Source organism: Neopsephotus bourkii, unplaced genomic scaffold (assembly GCF_033783945.1).
Source record: "Neopsephotus bourkii isolate Nb327-2 ecotype Australia unplaced genomic scaffold, CSIRO-AGI_Nbou_v1 NB_1600, whole genome shotgun sequence".
Lineage (NCBI taxonomy): Eukaryota > Metazoa > Chordata > Aves > Psittaciformes > Psittacidae > Neopsephotus > Neopsephotus bourkii.
The window spans coordinates 3,968,920-3,985,985 of record NW_026902076.1 but is presented as its reverse complement, the minus strand read 5'-3'; the positions used below and the strand labels follow the sequence as shown (position 1 = coordinate 3,985,985).

The 17,066-nt window shown below is 43.1% G+C and overlaps 1 protein-coding gene across 5 annotated transcripts in view; it reads right to left on the bottom strand.

The window, feature by feature from the left end:
- RUNX2 (RUNX family transcription factor 2) overlaps window positions 1-1,842 on the bottom strand; it is a 160,839-nt gene extending 158,997 nt beyond the window's left edge. For all 5 annotated transcript variants that reach the window (XM_061372264.1, XM_061372265.1, XM_061372267.1 and 2 more), the window contains exon 1: window positions 1,543-1,842. In XM_061372264.1, the coding sequence (XP_061228248.1) occupies window positions 1,543-1,842 (300 nt within the window). The remainder of the gene's footprint in view (window positions 1-1,542) is intronic.
- Window positions 1,843-17,066: the final 15,224 nt, after the last annotated feature.

Below are 17,066 nucleotides of genomic sequence, written 5' to 3'. Positions count from 1 at the left end.
GGCCCTCCCAAGAGCCCCGACACCCCCTGCCCATCTCCATCTCAGCCCGGGATGCCCCCTGGGTAGGTGGCAAAGCACTGCCCCCCCTTTACCACCCCTGCGCCCCCAGCGTGGCCTTCAAACTGCAGCCCTAGCCCCAGCACCCCAGGCCCCCAGTCCCACCCCTGGGAGGGGAGGGGTGGTAGGGTGAGGTACTGGGTTTCTCAGGGGGGAGCACCCACTTTGCACCCCCACAATGAGCTTCAGCTGATGGGTGAATACCCCCTTCCACAGGGAGGGAAAGCAGGATTTATCTGTTTTTTCAATGGAAAGCACAGGTGAGCGCCTGTGGGGATAACGGTGTGTCCCCAAGAGTGCTATGAGGGGGGCACAGGGTACCCAGCGTTGTGGGGGGGGCTCGCCGGCACTGCCCTGCAGTGATGGAGATAACGGGCTCCGGAATTCAGGATGGAGATAACTGGCAGGGCGGGAGGGAAAGTGCAAGGGGTGCACAGAACTGGAGCCGCTGCACGGGTGAGGGGGGCAGAGTGGACATAGGGGAACACAGCAAGCACAGCTGGGGGAGAGGTACGGGATGCACTGCAACAGTTGTGGGGGGGGGGGGGTACTGCAGGCACTGGAGTGCAGTGGGGAGCGAGGCCGCTTCGCAAGAAGCGAGGGCACAGGAGGCACTGCGTGACACAGGGCATCGAAGCTACTGCGGAGGGGCGGTGGAGTCACGGCAGGACATGGACGGGATACAGAAACCACTCTAAGACTCGGGGGGGGGGGCGTACAGGAGGCACTCTAGGACTGGGGGGCAGAGAAGCTCCTGCGGGCCGGTGGGCCACTGGAGACACTGAGGGGGCACGGGAACATTGCAGGATGAAGGGGAAAGAAAAGTTCCTCTGTGGCTGGGGGAAGGCATAGGAGACACTGCAGGCTGGGGGGGGGCCCCCCCCCAAACATGAGAGATTGTTGGAACGGGGAGCACCGGGAGGCACTGCAGGATCGGGTGGTACAGGGAACACTGCAGGACGAGCAGGGTTTGGGGGGGGGGGGGAGGGGGAAGAGACGCCCCTGCGGGCCGGGGGTGCAGAAGAGACATTGCAGGACGGGAGGCGCACGGGAGGCATTGCGGGTTTGGGGGGGGGGGGGGGGGGAATAAAAGCCCCTGAAGACTGGGGGAGGGTGGGGGGCATAGAGTCCCCTGCGGGCCGGAGAGCACAGGAAGCATAGCAGGATAGGGGCCACAGGCGGCACTGGAGTGGGGGGGAAGCCTCTGCAGGCCGGGAGGCACAGAAGGCACTGCCAGATAAGGGTGCACGAGGAGGCACTGAAGGATGGGGTCAGGGCACAGGAGTCATTGCAGGTTGGGGGGGACACAGTGGCCCTGCAGTCTTTGGGTCAGAAAAACCCTTGCAGGCCGGGGGAGGAGGGGGGGGGGCACGAAGGCCCCCCCCCGGACCGGCGAGGGCAGAGGCGGCTCCGCGGGAGGAAGCGCGGCGCGGAGCGGGGGGAGGCATCCCCGGCCAGCGGCGGCGGCGGGAGGGGGTGTCTCACCTTGAATGCCACCGGGAGGGTCTTGTTGCAGCGCCAGTGCGAAGGCAGCACGGAGCAGAGGAAGTTGGGGCTGTCGGTGCGGACCAGCTCGGCGGGGTGGTCAGCGATGATCTCCACCATGGTGCGGTTATCGTGGGGGCGCAGCCTGGGCACGGCGGCGGCCGCTTCTTGCTGCTGTTGCTGCTGCTGCTGCTGCTGGGCTACTACGACCGGGCTGACTTCGCTCATCTTGCCGGGCTGCAGGCTGCTGGAGGGGGGGCTGAACCTCCGGCTGGTGCTGGGATCTACGGGAATACGCATCACAACAGCCACAAGTTAGCGAATTGGGGGGCGGGGGGGGATGGGGGGGAGCGGTAGGGGGATCGCTGGAGGAGGCGTGTAGTGGGGGGTGGGGGTTGTAAAAAATATCTATATAGCGAAAAAAGGGGTGAATGAAAAAGTGGAGGGTGAGAATGAAGGGCAAAAAAGCCACTCCGAAAAAAAAAAAGAAAAAAAAAAGCGGATTAAACGCACGAGGAAAAAAAATCTCAGTCTGTTTTTCTTTTGTTTTTTTTAAAGAAAGATGAACGGGGCGGGGGGGGGAGATGATGCCGGGGCGGGCGTCTGCAGCAGCGAGAGAGTGGGTCTGGCCGCGGTGTGCGGGGCTGCCCCTCTCAGCAAAGCCCGGCGGCGAACTGCATGGTCCCGGCTTCTGCCCAGCTGCAAATGCTGCTGCTTCTCCTCCTTCCTTCCTTCCTTCTTGCAGAGTCTCTGCTCTTTTCCCTCCTTCTAGCCACCGCTTCTTCCCTCAAGTGCTTGAATTTCTTTCCTTTTTCTTCCCCTCCTTCCCCGTCCTCTCCTTTTTTTTTTTCTTTTTTTTTCCTTTCTTCTCTCTTTTCGGATTTTCAAAAGGTGGTCTCGAGAGAAGTCAAACTCGGAGCTGGTTCAGCTTCCCGGCTTGCTGCTGCCGCCAGAAGAGGAGCGAAACTCCCAAACGCGGCGAGAGGGTGCTCAGGGGAACGTCCCGTTTTCCTCCGAAGAAATCTTCCTCCTCCGGATAAATATTAAAAGGGAAAAAAAAAAAAAAAAAAGAGAACGGAGCAAACAAAAAGCCTCCCTGGGACGGAGGCGACGAGCTGCCGGTCTCCCCCGCTTATTGCCTTTGGCTTCAGGAAGCGGAGGGAAGCGGGAGCTCGGGAAGGGGCTTGGGAAAAGGCTCCCCTCCCCAGAAAAAATAATCGCTCCCGAAGCTATTTCGGCGAGGAAAGCAAGTTACTGGGGTTGTTGGGTGAAGAGGAAAGTCACAGGGCTAGTAATTAAAAGGGAGGCTTTAGCCGGTTCCTTTGGGATGATAGGACTTAAGAAAAGTTGAACCGTCAGAGTCCCAGGGGGAAAAAAGCGGGGAGCATAGCTGGAAAAAATCAAAACACAAAAACCCAACAAAACACCCCTCCTTAGGCTGATTTCTAATATATGACCAAGTAAATTCTGGGAAAAGGCAGCCTCAGTTCAGTCCGGTCCTTCTAATAAAGACGCTTGCTGGATCCAAGTCCGTTGCGTTGAATAGGCGAACAAAAATCTTTCCTTTTTTTTCCGCCCCTGATGAACAACGGCGGCAAAAAAAAAAAAAAAAAAAAATAATTCAAGTGTCGGTTTGAGTGATTTTTCTTTCTGAAAAATAGGGTTAAAATTAAAAAAAAGGCAACAAAAAAACAACAAACTTCTTTTGGGTCCCAAGAAGTTGAGGTCGGCGAAGATGAAGGAGCCGAAGGGAAAAAAAAGGGGAAAAAAAAAAAAAAAAGCCCGGAGTTTTTTTGTCCTGAATGTGGTTTTTGGAGGCTGGGATTTCTAATGATTAGGTTTTTGTGGTTTATATATACAGGACTCGCTGGGTAAGGCGATCATTATGCTGATGAGAGTCAGCAGCACGTGGTGCTCCACTCCTCAGACTTGTGCAGCCTTCAAAATAAATACAACAATGTGCAACCCCCCCCCAAGGAGAAGAAACCTCGCTTGGAGTCGCTGTCCCGCACGGGGAGGGGGAGGGACGAGGACGGGCAGCGGGGGGAGCAGGAGACAGTCGCTGATCTCCGTTTCTCTCCGGGTTTTTTTCCATTAACACTTTGGGGCTTGTTTGTTTAAAAAAAAAAAAAAAGCATGAAAAGGCTTGTTTTCAAAAAAGTAAAAATAATCTGTTGCCAAACTTTTTTTTCTGTGTTTTTTTTTTTTTCCTCCTAAGTCTCCGCTAGTCTAAAGCCTAAGCCATTTCCTTGAATGAATGAAAGCTATAACCCCCCCTTCAGACTATTAAGGTGAAGGGAGTCTGGTTTGTTTTCTCCCTTAAAAAAAAAAAAGGGCAGATCTTATTAAAAACAATTTACATACCCAATAGTAAAAAAGTGTAAACGCCTCCCAGCGCAGATAACGACCTATCACAACCCTCCCTCTAATTTCTAAGGCTTTACTTCGACTTGCTACTTCCACCTTCTTGTAAAAAGTCGGCGTTGCGTGTGTGCTCCTTGCTCGCCGCCTGTGTGTGACTCGGGGCGGTGTGTCTGTCCGTGGCGGGATTGGGGTGGGGGGGGGGGATGTGTCCTTTTTACGGAGCCTTTGCAAACCCTAACCCCGGCACGCAGACCCAGCCGAAAAGCCAGGTTTGTCCCGCCTGCCCCTCCGCGAACAGCCCCGGGACATGGGCACGGGGAGGGGGTGTGGGTCAAGAGACACAGCGCAGCTGTTCCCGCGTTCCTCGGAGCCTCCGCGCCCTCCTCCGGCGCTACCCCAGCCGCCTTCAGCCACCACCCCCCCCCCCCCCAATCAGAGCCTCTCCGAGAGCAACCCCCCATGGGGGAAGGTAGGCGCAGGGGCAGCATCCCGAATGCAGCGCTGCTCCTTCCGCATTTCATTTGAAAGAATAATAAGAAAAAAAGATCTGACGTTCGGTCACAGGGGAGAGCTCTCGCTCCGCGCACCGCGGCTGCCGCCTCCGCTCCGCGCCCGCCGCGACGCGCCGGGACCCGGGGTCCCGCCTCAGGGTTCCTGCTCCCTCTCCTCTGCCCTTCCCACGGTTAAAACGGGAGTAACAGCCCCGACTCACTGCCCCGTAGCGACCTGTGTCCGCCTCTTCTATTTTTCTCTATTTTTTTTTTCTTTTTTTCCTTCAACCCCCCCCCCCCTTTTTTTTCTCTCTTTTTTTTTTTTTTTTAATTTTATTTTTCCTGTCCAGTGTTGGAGGGCCTGTGGAAGTTTCCCACCCCGTTGTGAAAATGCAGTCGCTTTGGCTAACACCACAAACCCCTCCTGAGCTTGCCCTGCTTCTCTTAGAACCATAGGGATCTGCCTTTCCCCCCCAAAGTAGCCACAGGCATTCCCAAAGGACAATTACTGGGATATTCAGAAGCTCTGAATTGCTATAGTTTCCTTACATAAAACATATTTTTTTTCCACAAATATTTTGGTAAAATGTTTATGACCATAGGTGCTTTTGGCTTTCCCCCGCCTTTAGCTGGATGGGGAAATATATCCATTAGAGCCATTCCAAAGGTGCTAGAAAGAAGGCAAGAGGTTGTCTTCTGTCCAAATACTATATAAGCCTGACAATCATGATTTATTTCAAACAAGAAGATACATTTCCACTTTTAATTAGTCACACTAAAAGTTTTACAGTCACCTCTCTTCCTACTAAAATAAAAAGTTAATTAGGATAAACGAAAATAAGTTATTGGAAGGCACCAGTTTAAGGTCACTTAAAATAGTCCACAGTTATTTATAATGTCGAAATAAAATTTTCCACTGAACGCCCTAACAAAGTTTCAGGTATCTGGCACAGCTGATTTTCAGTCTCCGTGCAAAAATATCTTTCTGCTGAACATTTACACGTTTAACAGGAACTTACTACAAGCCTGGAACAGAACGCAGCTCAGAGCATTAGAGTTTTATTTCAATGGTTATGGACAAATTAATAAAAGTACCAGGAACATTTATGGACCTGCATAAAAGCTGGATGGGGTTTTTCAGCAAAAATAATTCGTGTTATGATATATATAATCTGGAACGTTGGCTTGGATTTGGCTGAAATGGAGAGCAACCCTGCTGCTCGGCTTTCCTTGGGTTTTATTTCAGAACTTCTCGGAATTTTAGCCCTGGTTGCAAAGTGGGTCATATTTTAAGATGTTAGAGAATTGTAGGAGGTTAGTGAAAAAATGTGCTTGCATTGCAAATTATGTTTTAGCAAACACCTTTGGATTCTCTTTATAAACCAGGATTTTCATTAGTACGGCTGTATTTGCTGCAGTTGTCCTTCAGCTTTTTCACTTTTAACTCTGTTGTGAATACAGCTGTAATGAGGTTGCTTTTGGACCAAAAAGTAATGTTTTAAAGAGCCCTGAGCTTGTTTACCGTTAACATTTATCAAACATGGGCCCAGCATACTGCTGTCGTAAGCATCGTATGCTCAAGATGAAAAATAATTGCCAGATTTGAAAGATTCTAACCTGGATGAAGTTCCCTAAATAAATAGTTTCGATGCCAGTTTGTTGCGCTGGGATGTGCTGTAAATATGATGACTACAGAATATATTCTGAGCTTCTCTATGTATGTAAATAGCCTTTGTGAAACAGGAATAAATGAATAGGTTCACTAGGTTTGTTATTGTATTGGATATTTTTAGTCAGAGTGACTACAGCAATGTCAGCAATTATTACTATAGTTAAGGACTTGCCAATATTGTGTTTCCAACATCTACCTTCCCAAAGTTTTTTATTCATTCATGAATGCGTGCATCAAGCCAAAATGTGTGAATTTAAGTCAGCTTAATGCTAGGGAAGATTGTACCCAAACTTCCATTCATTTCAGTAGGGGCAAGATAAGCCCCAGTGTCTCTTGGCAGTGCTTTACTTTCGCTCTGGTTGTAAATTGACTGTTTGCCCAGCTATTCTTTGTTTTTTCTTAAGTATGACAAATAGTAACTCTAGATTAGCACATTATTTGGTCTGTTAAGTAGTCATGTGGTAATGAGTTCTGTAACTACGGCATTCATAGTCAAACTATGGACTACTATAGTTTGTTTAACTCCTGCCTCCCTGCCCCACTGATTTACAACCCAGATAAAAGGAGATTCTTTGTGTCCCAGAATTATTCAAAAGGATTTAGTATTTCAGCACCATGCACTACTTTTTAGTGTTTTAGTTCCTGATACAAACATAAGCATAAAGATATAAAACACAGGCTATAAGATGATTACATGAAAAAAAATCAATTTTGAGAATATGACTTTTCCCCACAGTATTTTCAGGAGGAAGTGAGGACGGAGAGCCTAGACTCTTGCATTCTGCCTCAGGATTTGATGCTGATCTGCTCTGTGATTTCAGGCAAGCCTTTTAGCAAGTCTTCTTTCAGTATAAAACGGGGTACTAACTATTACCATATACCTTTTGAGATACAAAAGTACGTGTTCAATTCTCAAAAGTCCAAAGATTAGCAGGGCTCTGCACCCAGTAATGCCAGGAGGAGAGTTCTAAAAGCTGGTAAGAAACCTGCTGTGTTACTATTGAAAAAGAGTTGGCTTTTCCGTGGAACGCAGTGAAACGCATGTTACGCAAACAACAAAGTAAATAGTTACTGCTTCTGATTTTTTTTTCCCTAAATGATGTATTTTCTGCTTCTCTAATAAGCACGGACTGCAAGCCAAGGTCTGAGTCCTACCGTAGGGTTCTCCCATTTCCCTCCCTGTCTGCAGCCTTTTATGCCCCATTGGAACTAAATGTATTTCAATGAGGTTTAAAGCAGCAAATGACCATGTCATCATTGCGGAGGAAAGAACCGTAGGCCTACTCGTCATCTTACAACAGCATTTGAAAGAGAAAGTATGGCCTGTGTTTTCTGGCAGTAAAAATGTGAATGTGTAGTACATTAGGGAAATGTATGGCCTGTCTTTTTCACGTAAATTATGTATTTTTTCTTTTTTTTTTTTTTTTATGCTCGCAACATGCAAACTAAAAAATTAACTGTAGAAAGTTGTTGGGGTTCTCATAGTTAGGGACAAACTGTTTTTTTCACTGCAAGACTGACTTTGTCCCTTTCCATTCATCCTCCTCCCAACTTCTGTGTAACTAGTTTTAGAATGAGGAAAAGGTTGTATTTTTCTCCCTGAATGCAGATAAAATCATCACATTGTTCTAGAAATATAAAGGCTAGAAAATGAGAGCTTAAGTGTTCTTGTTTTTTCTTCATTCAGCATATATAAAACCAGCATGAGCCAGAAACTTCACGGTTATTTTTTCTGTTGACCTCAATGAAAACTGGTTCCCTTGACTAACTGTAGGGAAAGTGGGTGGTATAACTGTTTGTAATTAAAAAGGGTTTATACATTTGGAACCTTGCAGAGTTCCTAAATTTTGCATGCTGCTTTTTAAGAGACTAATGAAGTGCACTCTGGCCAGATACAAGCTCCATAAAGCTCACACAGAAGATACTACAAGATCCAAGTTAGTCTCGAGTGGGAGAGGTTGTTTTTAATGCTCCCAACCACAAGCTCACTACCAAGTCCTTATATTTACTCCCTCAGTGTTGCAACAGTGAGGATTCCCATTATAAATTCTCAATAGCATGAATGGCAGAAAAAAACCCCAGGCACGTTCTTTGTTAACAAGGTAAGTTTTAAAGCTGAAGCAATAGAGAAAAAAGAAAATAGCAATAGACTTGTTCTAAAAAGGATGAAAACACACAGCACTGAAAGAGGTGGTGCAGTCTACAGGAGTGAAACAGAAGAAAGCATTCCGTAATGTCACACAGTAAGTGCAATGGACTCAGTAAATCAGCTATTTGAGGAACTATAAAAATTAGTCGACTTTTGCCCTTTCTTTCCTGAAAATTCACTCAATAACAGATGTGAGCCCCACATCAGCTATGGCATTAGGACCTTGGGGGTGCAGGGCATAACACAGGGTCGACCCCTTAGTCAGCTGTTGTGGAATTCGCAGCGAAGTCACAGGAGACAACAACATCAATCCAAAAATAAGTCATAAGTGCAGATGACAAAACATTAGACATCCCAGGAATGATTTTCTCTAGTACTAAAAGACAAAGATCTGGCAGAAAAAATATTATAGGTGAAGCTGCCAGCAGTATCTGCAGTTGAGCTTGTCTACCACTTTCCAGTGTAAGACCTTGCTTTCACTCACATATCATTGCCAGTTTTTTACTGTTCAGGATGAGCTTTTCAATCCTGAGTCTGCCTCAAGCTGAATTTTTTTGAAACTTCCAGCAGAAATACTTCTGCTACTTGTAAGGTCAGCATTAAGAGAAAACCCATTGTTTCACAATAGTTTTAAATTTCTTAGAATCACCCCAGTATCTATTTCAGAGCTGAGATGGGAAGTTTTCCTTGGTAGGAGAGGAATAAGGGGGAAAAATCAGGTAAGTTCCTTTTGTTGCCCTTGACCAAAAGGATCCACCCGAAGTTGGCTTAGTTAGAGGCTGCTGAAAATTGTTGAGGTTTTTCTTGCGTGCGTTCAGTACAGATGGAGTAGTTGGCAACTAAGTTTTGCAAAGCCTCTATAGCAGCACTGGGCTTGCTAGACTGGATTGAATCTGTAGTCAGTCTAGCCTGACCAATATTCTCCCTGACAGTAGGCTGCACTGTCTTAGAGGAAAGGATAAGAAACCCTAGAGTCAGCAGATAGATACGGGATCTATTTCTCCTTTAAGGTCTCATCTTAGTTAATAGTAGCTTATAAAATATGATCAGAATGACTGTCAGCAGTTCAGTTTTAAATTGTGTCTTTTAGAAGTCTATAATTCAACCATAAAAATTCCTTACGGGCTAAAAACTGGCTTACACTCTCAGTTCAGAAGTCAAAATTCTCTGCAGCTTTTTTCTTTAAATAGTCTGTTTTGAAGTGATAGAAAAGAAAAAAGTAAGTCTTGTACAAATGCTGGATGTTTTTTTCATAATGCACTTCATAATTCAGTTATGATAAGTATGATAAATTTTACACTATTTGTTTCAAATGCTGGTCGGGCCCCATAAGGAATGTAAGTAAAATCTTCACCATTAACACCAGGCATTCAAGTGTGAATAGGGTTCTCTGACCTTGGGATATTAAGAGCTTACATGATGTAATACTAAAACCTGTTATTCTAGTTTATCTTATAAATATTGAGATAATTTATTAAATGCATGCATACTGAAAAGGATGGGAGAAGGGGAGAAGTCCTTCTGACCTTTTATGGCAAAACTCGTTGTGAAGACAGTCACTCAAGTGTTTTCCTAATTTAAACATATAAAAAAAGACATAACCTGGAAAAATCCAGGAGGAACAAGTATGAGGTCCTCAGAGGGGGCAAAGCAGATGTAAAACCTTTCTTGGAAGACCACAGCAGCTCTCATTACTACCAAGCTTCCCTTTGTAGTGGAGAAGATAGAGCAGCTCTTCCCATCCTTGGAATGCTTTCAAACATACTGTGCTTGGCACCCTGAGGTTAGCGTGATTTTGAGCAGATAAAAGCCCTTTACATGAAAAGGCAGATCCCACCCTGTTTTTTTTTTTTTTTCTCCTTGGTAAGATGGAAATAAAAGCCTTATTCTATCTGCAGTCCCACTGATTTCAATGAAAGCCTTCATGGAATAAGGTGCTGCTTCAAGTAAGAGAAGCAGACCAGCCTTTAGGTAACTTTCTACTTTGTGTTACTCTCCTTATCCTTTCACATTTCCGTGTCTAAATGCCCATCTTGCTGAAGAACTTGTAAAGTCTTTCAGCTATTTGTTTCCACTGAGTTTTAAAGAACTAGAATCATTTGTATTTTTAGGCACAAGAAAACAATTTTCCACTGTTTTTGACAATTGAAGAACATGGATTAAGGGAATCAGAGGAAAGCTCTATTTACTAAACACCACATGTAGATTACCACTGACAGTTTTTCTAAGGAAATTTATGACCTGTGTGGAGTAAATAAACTCCCGTTTTGGTACAGAATCTGCAAGCCAATCATTCATGCTTGCTTAGAGACGTTACTGTTCATGTTGCTTTTATGTGGAAGGCTACAGTAAAGGGCAATGTTATGTCTAAAACAGCAGATTGGAAAAAAAACCCAGCCTTTTCTGACACTACTTATAATGAGATTCTTGCTAGATGGTGGCATATTCACGGTGATTCAGGAAAGAAAGAAAAGATAATGATAGGACAATTATAATTCTTGTAACTAATATGTTATCTTCATGCACGCACTTGCATGCTTAGCTATGTTTACTGGCGAGTTATAGCATTTTACACATCTGAAATAAACAGCCCTCAGTATGTTCAAAATGTTTAGTATGTCTGAAAGCTGTTTGCTCTGTATCTCAGAGTAAATGAGAATGGGACAGACACTCTTCTGACTGCCCAGCCTGTAGTCCTGCTACTATGCTTCTTCCCTGCTCCCCCTTCTTATCCCCATTTTATACTCTGGATCCAATAGAGACATAGCTGATTAAGGCAGTCATGAAAATTAAGTGAGAAGAAGGAACTTTATTAAGTGTCTGTATATCATGTTTTCAGAAATACTAGTGGTTTTCATGTACATGTAACTTGTTGGCTTTCGATGGTACCCCTCTTGATTTACTCTGGTGTTAGAGGGTAATTTGGCTCTTACTATGTTTGAAGTCTACCTAATTTAATAGCTGCACACAACATGTATGATTATTTTCTATAGACCATCGTATGTGAAATTACCAATACAACATTTAGTAAGTACAATTCTACCTATGAAAGTATTCTGAATTTAAAACAAGTGTCTTTCTGAGTGAGGACTGGATGTCCTTAACTCACCCTGCTGCACTTCAGCACATCAGCTATGTAATGTCACTGGGGCTATGCCTTCTCTAGAAAAAATTATCTTTTTTTGACGAGAGGTGTCAAAAATAATTTTGTACCCTCAGATCCACTCAAGTACTAGTAGAAATTATCTCACTGGTGTGGACAAGGTCAGGTAAATTCATTGCTTACCATAGCAATGGTCAGGGGCTCATGGGACAACTTGCCTGCATAGGATTTACCTTGCAATGTATAGAAGGATTTGTTACAGTAGGTGTTGAACTCAACTGACTTTGTCCACACTGGAAGAGCAGTTGTTTTCAATGGTGCTTCAAGAGCTGTGGAGTCTGGGTGGGCAGTTTGACAACAGCTGTCAAATGCACATTGTCTGGGGTAGGTACATACCTATTGAAATATTGATGCTATAAAAGGCCCAATTCAGTAAACGTGGGATAGCGCAAAATCTGCAGTGCCAGCATGGACTGTGACTTTCTGTTGCTGATGTGCATCTGCAGGGTATCAGATGATGAACAAAACTTTTAATACAGGTCACTTATCATCTACAGGAATATGTCATTCAAGGCCACAAGCCAATCAATAAAACCAGATGATTTTTAAGAGTATGTTGTCTAATTGAAAGTTGACTTTGATAGAACAGCTAGTGGAAGAAAATACCCATGTTATGAGCAAGTGGTCAATACTTACATCACATGAATCTGTTGACATACTACGTCATGATGAATCTTGCAGCCCCTTTATACACTACATGCTCCTTCGTGAAAAAGCAGAATAAACTATTTTGCCAAACAAGGTTGGACCAGCTATCTACTTCTCAGATGTTCATTAATGACTGACCAACTCCATGGAAACATCAAGAAAGAAGTGGATTGTAACTTAAGTTTTCTTTTTCTATGGTATTTATTTTTGCAATTGCGCAAAGAATAAGCTAGCATGTGAGGAAGGAAACTGAAGCATAAGTCATTTTCCAACTGATACAAGAAGATGCTATTTTGTGCAAAACATCTAGTTGACCTTTGCAATGAATGCCATAAAATACTGTTTTGGCCACAAATGGAACAACATTTTTAGAAGGATTACTGTTTAATCTATCTGTCTGTCTATCTGGCTATGTGTGCAGGATTTAGAAAAGACTAAAGGAAGCTAGCAGCTCACTCTCACTTATAATTGCATCTGTAAAACTTTTAAAACTGTGCAAGATCTTTCTCTACTGTGCTGGATGCCATTAGCATTAGCATATTACCACAGAAAAAAAAATCTGAAGTAGGCAGTGACCTTTATAATAAATCTTCCTCCCATCCCTCAAAAACTTTAATCCACAACAAGAACCTGACATTCATGAAACCCACTAAAATATATGAACTGTTCAGTATGCTCACGGAATTGATAACAGAGTATTTTTTTGATAACAATAAAATCCAGAGCTATATTAGATCTGAGAAAGCAATTTTGCAGGAATTTTGAAAGCCTGGACAAATTATAGAGTGGTCAGTCACTGCACTGAGAGGATTTCTTTTTTTCTTTTTCTTTTTTCCTCATTGTCTCTTTGCTCTTGGCACTGGTACAGGTTTGTATCAGACTACGCATCCTACAGCATTTACATAATCTTGCACAAGTACCATGCACTCATGCTTTGTCTTTCCTGGCCCTGGCCATTAAGTGAATGTGAACCTTATAAATAAAATGGACACTCAAGAATCTAGGTACTTTACAAATATGTTGTAACAGAAGGATGAAATAATAACAAGAATAAGGAAAGAATCTCTCTAAAGAATTCTTTAACTGGGACTCTGTAACAAGTTCCAGTTAAAATGCTTTAGCTGATCACAGTTATAATATTGATTATTAGAAAGGGTGACAGGCTATGTCCTTTGACTGACCTGAACATTGACTATAATTCAAAATAAACATCCTAACTTCTTAATAATTAAAAAAAAATCTAATTAATTAGTCTAGAAGTATTTCTAAATGCCTCTGCATTTTCCATCATGATGCTAAGTTGAAACTGGTAGAATGGAAATTGGAGAGAAATAGCAAAGAAATAAAAAAGTATGCTACTCTCTTTTCCAGCTATAGAAATGACCAAAGCTGCCAGAGAAGCACCTTATACAAAGCAAGACTGTCAAGAGAAGAGGCAAGGATATTCTCAAGAGCTCTTGCTGAAGGCAGTGCTTCATATCCATAAGAAAGACAGACACGTGTAATTGTACTCTTCCCTTAAAACCAGGTCTTACTGCTTTCCTGTCTGTTACAGATCACACATTATTTTACATTGGAAGCTTAGTGCTAAAATCCAAAATGTGGGGGCCAAGTTCTGCTCTTAGATACATACATAACTCCAATGAACTCAAAGAGAGCTGTGTTCATATGTTTAGCAATGGAATCTGGCCCTAAATATTTAAACATCTATTCAGAGACAGAAAAAAAAAAGTTTCTCTGATACATTTGTAACTCATATCTAATGTACACAGAGTGCCACCACTGGGCACTGATGTTAAGGGATTAAAAAGTATTGGGGAACCATAAACTCAGTATTCTACCTGCTCTGCATGGTCAAATAACATGAATTTGCTTCAGAACACAGAGGAAATTAAATCCTTAACAACATGTGGCTGATGTTATTTATTCTGCAGTCCAGGAGTAATCTGATGCAAATTTGTGGCGCTATTCCTGTACTTCAAGAAATTACTGTTTTGAATGGAGTGATTCTGGAAACTTTCATTATATTAATATGCAGTCCAGAAAGAACTAATGTCCTCTGCTTATGTTTTCTCTGCAGACAAAGCTCAGTGTTCTGGGTTCTTATCTTTCAAAGGCTTATGACAGGAGTCCATAATAACCTAAGCATGTCATTTGGAAATAGTTAACCTGAGGATTCTACCTGCTTTCCATGGCAAAATGACCCCAGATATATTTTTGTTAAGGACACAAAGGATTCAGAAGCCTGCAAATTTTCTTCAAGCAACATAATACTCCAACTGGCATATCCAATAGAAGTAAACAATAACTGTATATACATGTTATTTTCCTTGCACAAATGACAGCTAGAAGAGAGCTGAATTCCAGGTTCAGACACCTAAATTTGGTTGCCTATAATGCAAACATTTACATTTAAGCTAGAAGTTTAAGCTTCCATTATGTTCAATTCACTTGTTTAAAATTAAGTCTCTGGTGCTATTACAGACGCCTTGGGCTATCTAAGAAATTGCTGTGGGGCTGGACATACATGTCAGGACCTACATGAAGCCCTATACTCTATGGAAAGGCAGATGAAGGCCAGACAACATAGCCCAGAGTACTTGACATAGATAACTAAACTCAGCTCTAGTAAATGCTTCTAGAGAAGTCTGATGGTCAGACATACAGGTCTACTTTCGGATGAACTGGTCTCTTGCCTGCACTGACCATGTTCATTTGGTTTCTACTAACTCCAATCAAAACCTAAACACAGCCCACATGTAGACACCTAATTTTAGGTGACTGCATCCAAAAATGAAACCTACTCCTGACATCCTAGTTGTCATAATATTGCTGCTATTAATCACTGCGCTTCTGGTTCAACCAGGGTTAAGCTACTTTGTGCATTTTGTGTGGTATGGTGGTTTCATTTAAATGGTGGTGGGCAGGACAGCAAGCGTAATGGGCAGGTGCGATTCCATGGGTTATGAATCGCCTGATATTGTTTTGCTTCAGTGACTTCTTTGAGATCCATACGGACAATGTTTAGCTAAAGCTGCTACCTGCTCCCTAGCTAGAAGAATCTCTGGCTACTAGTGTTGGCTTTTCCCCATGCTTGGGAGAATTGGAGCTTTGCCTCCTTTTCCTGCTCTCATTTTTCCCCGTTTCTGTTCCCTGAAAGAACATCTAGCATACTGTCATGGTGTTCTTTTCAGAGCTGTATGTTTTTTTGGGCACAGTCAGCTTTGTAAGAAAGACTCTGCACCAACTCTGTTGTTAGAGCCTTTTCGCTGGAGCCCTCTAATCCTAGAGGTCACCCTTGAGTATCTCTGGCTATAGAGGCACAATTCAGGATGTTGGCAAAATACTGTGACAATTTTAGGAAGTAGGTAGGAACAAAAGCATGTGCAGACTTGCAAGTTCATTAATAATCATGGCCAGTTGGATCCTCTATCCTGATCTTGCATTAGTGCTAACAAGGTAAGCTAAGAATGATCCAGGACCAAGTTCTTTGCTGCTACAAATCATGATTTTGGTTTGCTCTGGCAGTTATCTTGGTTGAGATCAAACCTCAAGCATTACTTCAGATAATGTATACAATTATTAGCATAAGTTTTCCTTATTTGTGTGTGGAAACTCCCAACCTCACTTCTGGAAGCCATGGCTTTGAATAGCTTACAACAAACCAGCATTATTTAAGCTACAGTCTCAGGGCAGTTAACTGGAGGGGCTGAAAGGCTCTGTGCCTGGGAAAAGGACCTCTCAAAGTAGTTTCTTTTCAAGTGAATTGACTCAGATCTGTCAGGAACGAACATCTGCTTTTATCATATTTTCTGTTTCATTTGTATGTTGCTTACTTAAGGGTGTGCATATGGTGTTTGCTTCCAAAAGGAGCATTAATACATGTGCAAAATGACTACTATAGATCGAAGGTCTCGGTTGCAACTGGATTACACAACACAAACTTCGATCTTCAGGATCATGGTGCTCCCTGTTTCTTCAGGTCTTTAATTTTCTGGCATTGCAGTTGCCTTGATTCCATTTTGGCACAGAATACACCATTATTTCATATTGTGCTAGTGTACTCTCCTGCTTTCATCCATATGAGCCAGGAGTAAATAAGAGCTGGCAACTTCATACTTGACTATTATATTGCAGAGTACACTTTAATCAGCACCCTAATAAACAGCACGCCCAATTAATTGGGACATTTGCCAGCAAGCCAGTTCACTTCCCTGTGCTTCAGTGGCGGTAAATGATGGGTAACTAGCATGCTCACTGTTGTCTGCAAGCATATTTGTTGTAATTAACAGGTATGATTTGGTGTTCGCTGGCATGTGTTTTCTCAATAGCACTCTGCTCATTTTTGAGTAGGCTCCCTGTTCCAATGCAGCTGCTAAAAATAAAGACAAATTTCCCTTGCTTTAATCAATGTAGTGCTTTTCTATTAAAAAAAACCCCTATGTATTTCTATGTATTAAATTTCTATATGGTTTTGACAATAAAAGTCATAATTTAATTAGCACATTTCTATTTTAAATAGTACAGCAAACAGAACTTTGCCATACCATAGGATAATTTATAATAAAGGGAAGGCTTTCTGGTGCAGCTAACAGTACCTTTTTTACCAGGGACTGCATGGATTGCTTTAAAGTGGTATTTTCTTGAGGGAGATACACAGAAAAACAATCTATTTTCTGAAACTGGCATATGCTATTATTTACTGTATGCACATGACACTTTCTCTTATTTGGGCACCCTCTGCCAAAGAATTAAATAAAATTGAACACAGCAAACCTTTCTAATCTCTGCATTCCTCACAGATTGCTTTAATGGAGACTGAAGAAATTATTGGAAGTAAATGAATATGAAAAGGGAAATGGGAAAGGGATGTTAAAAACCGGGATGGCTATGGATCAGCAAAAGGCAGAAACATTTGTGTAATTACAGGAGAATATAATTTGTGGGTTATCTGAAAGGAATTGTCCCTGTTGGCATTTACTTTGACTTGTTGGCAGGAGGAAAAGAAACCATCCTGTACCACTGCATATGGTTCCT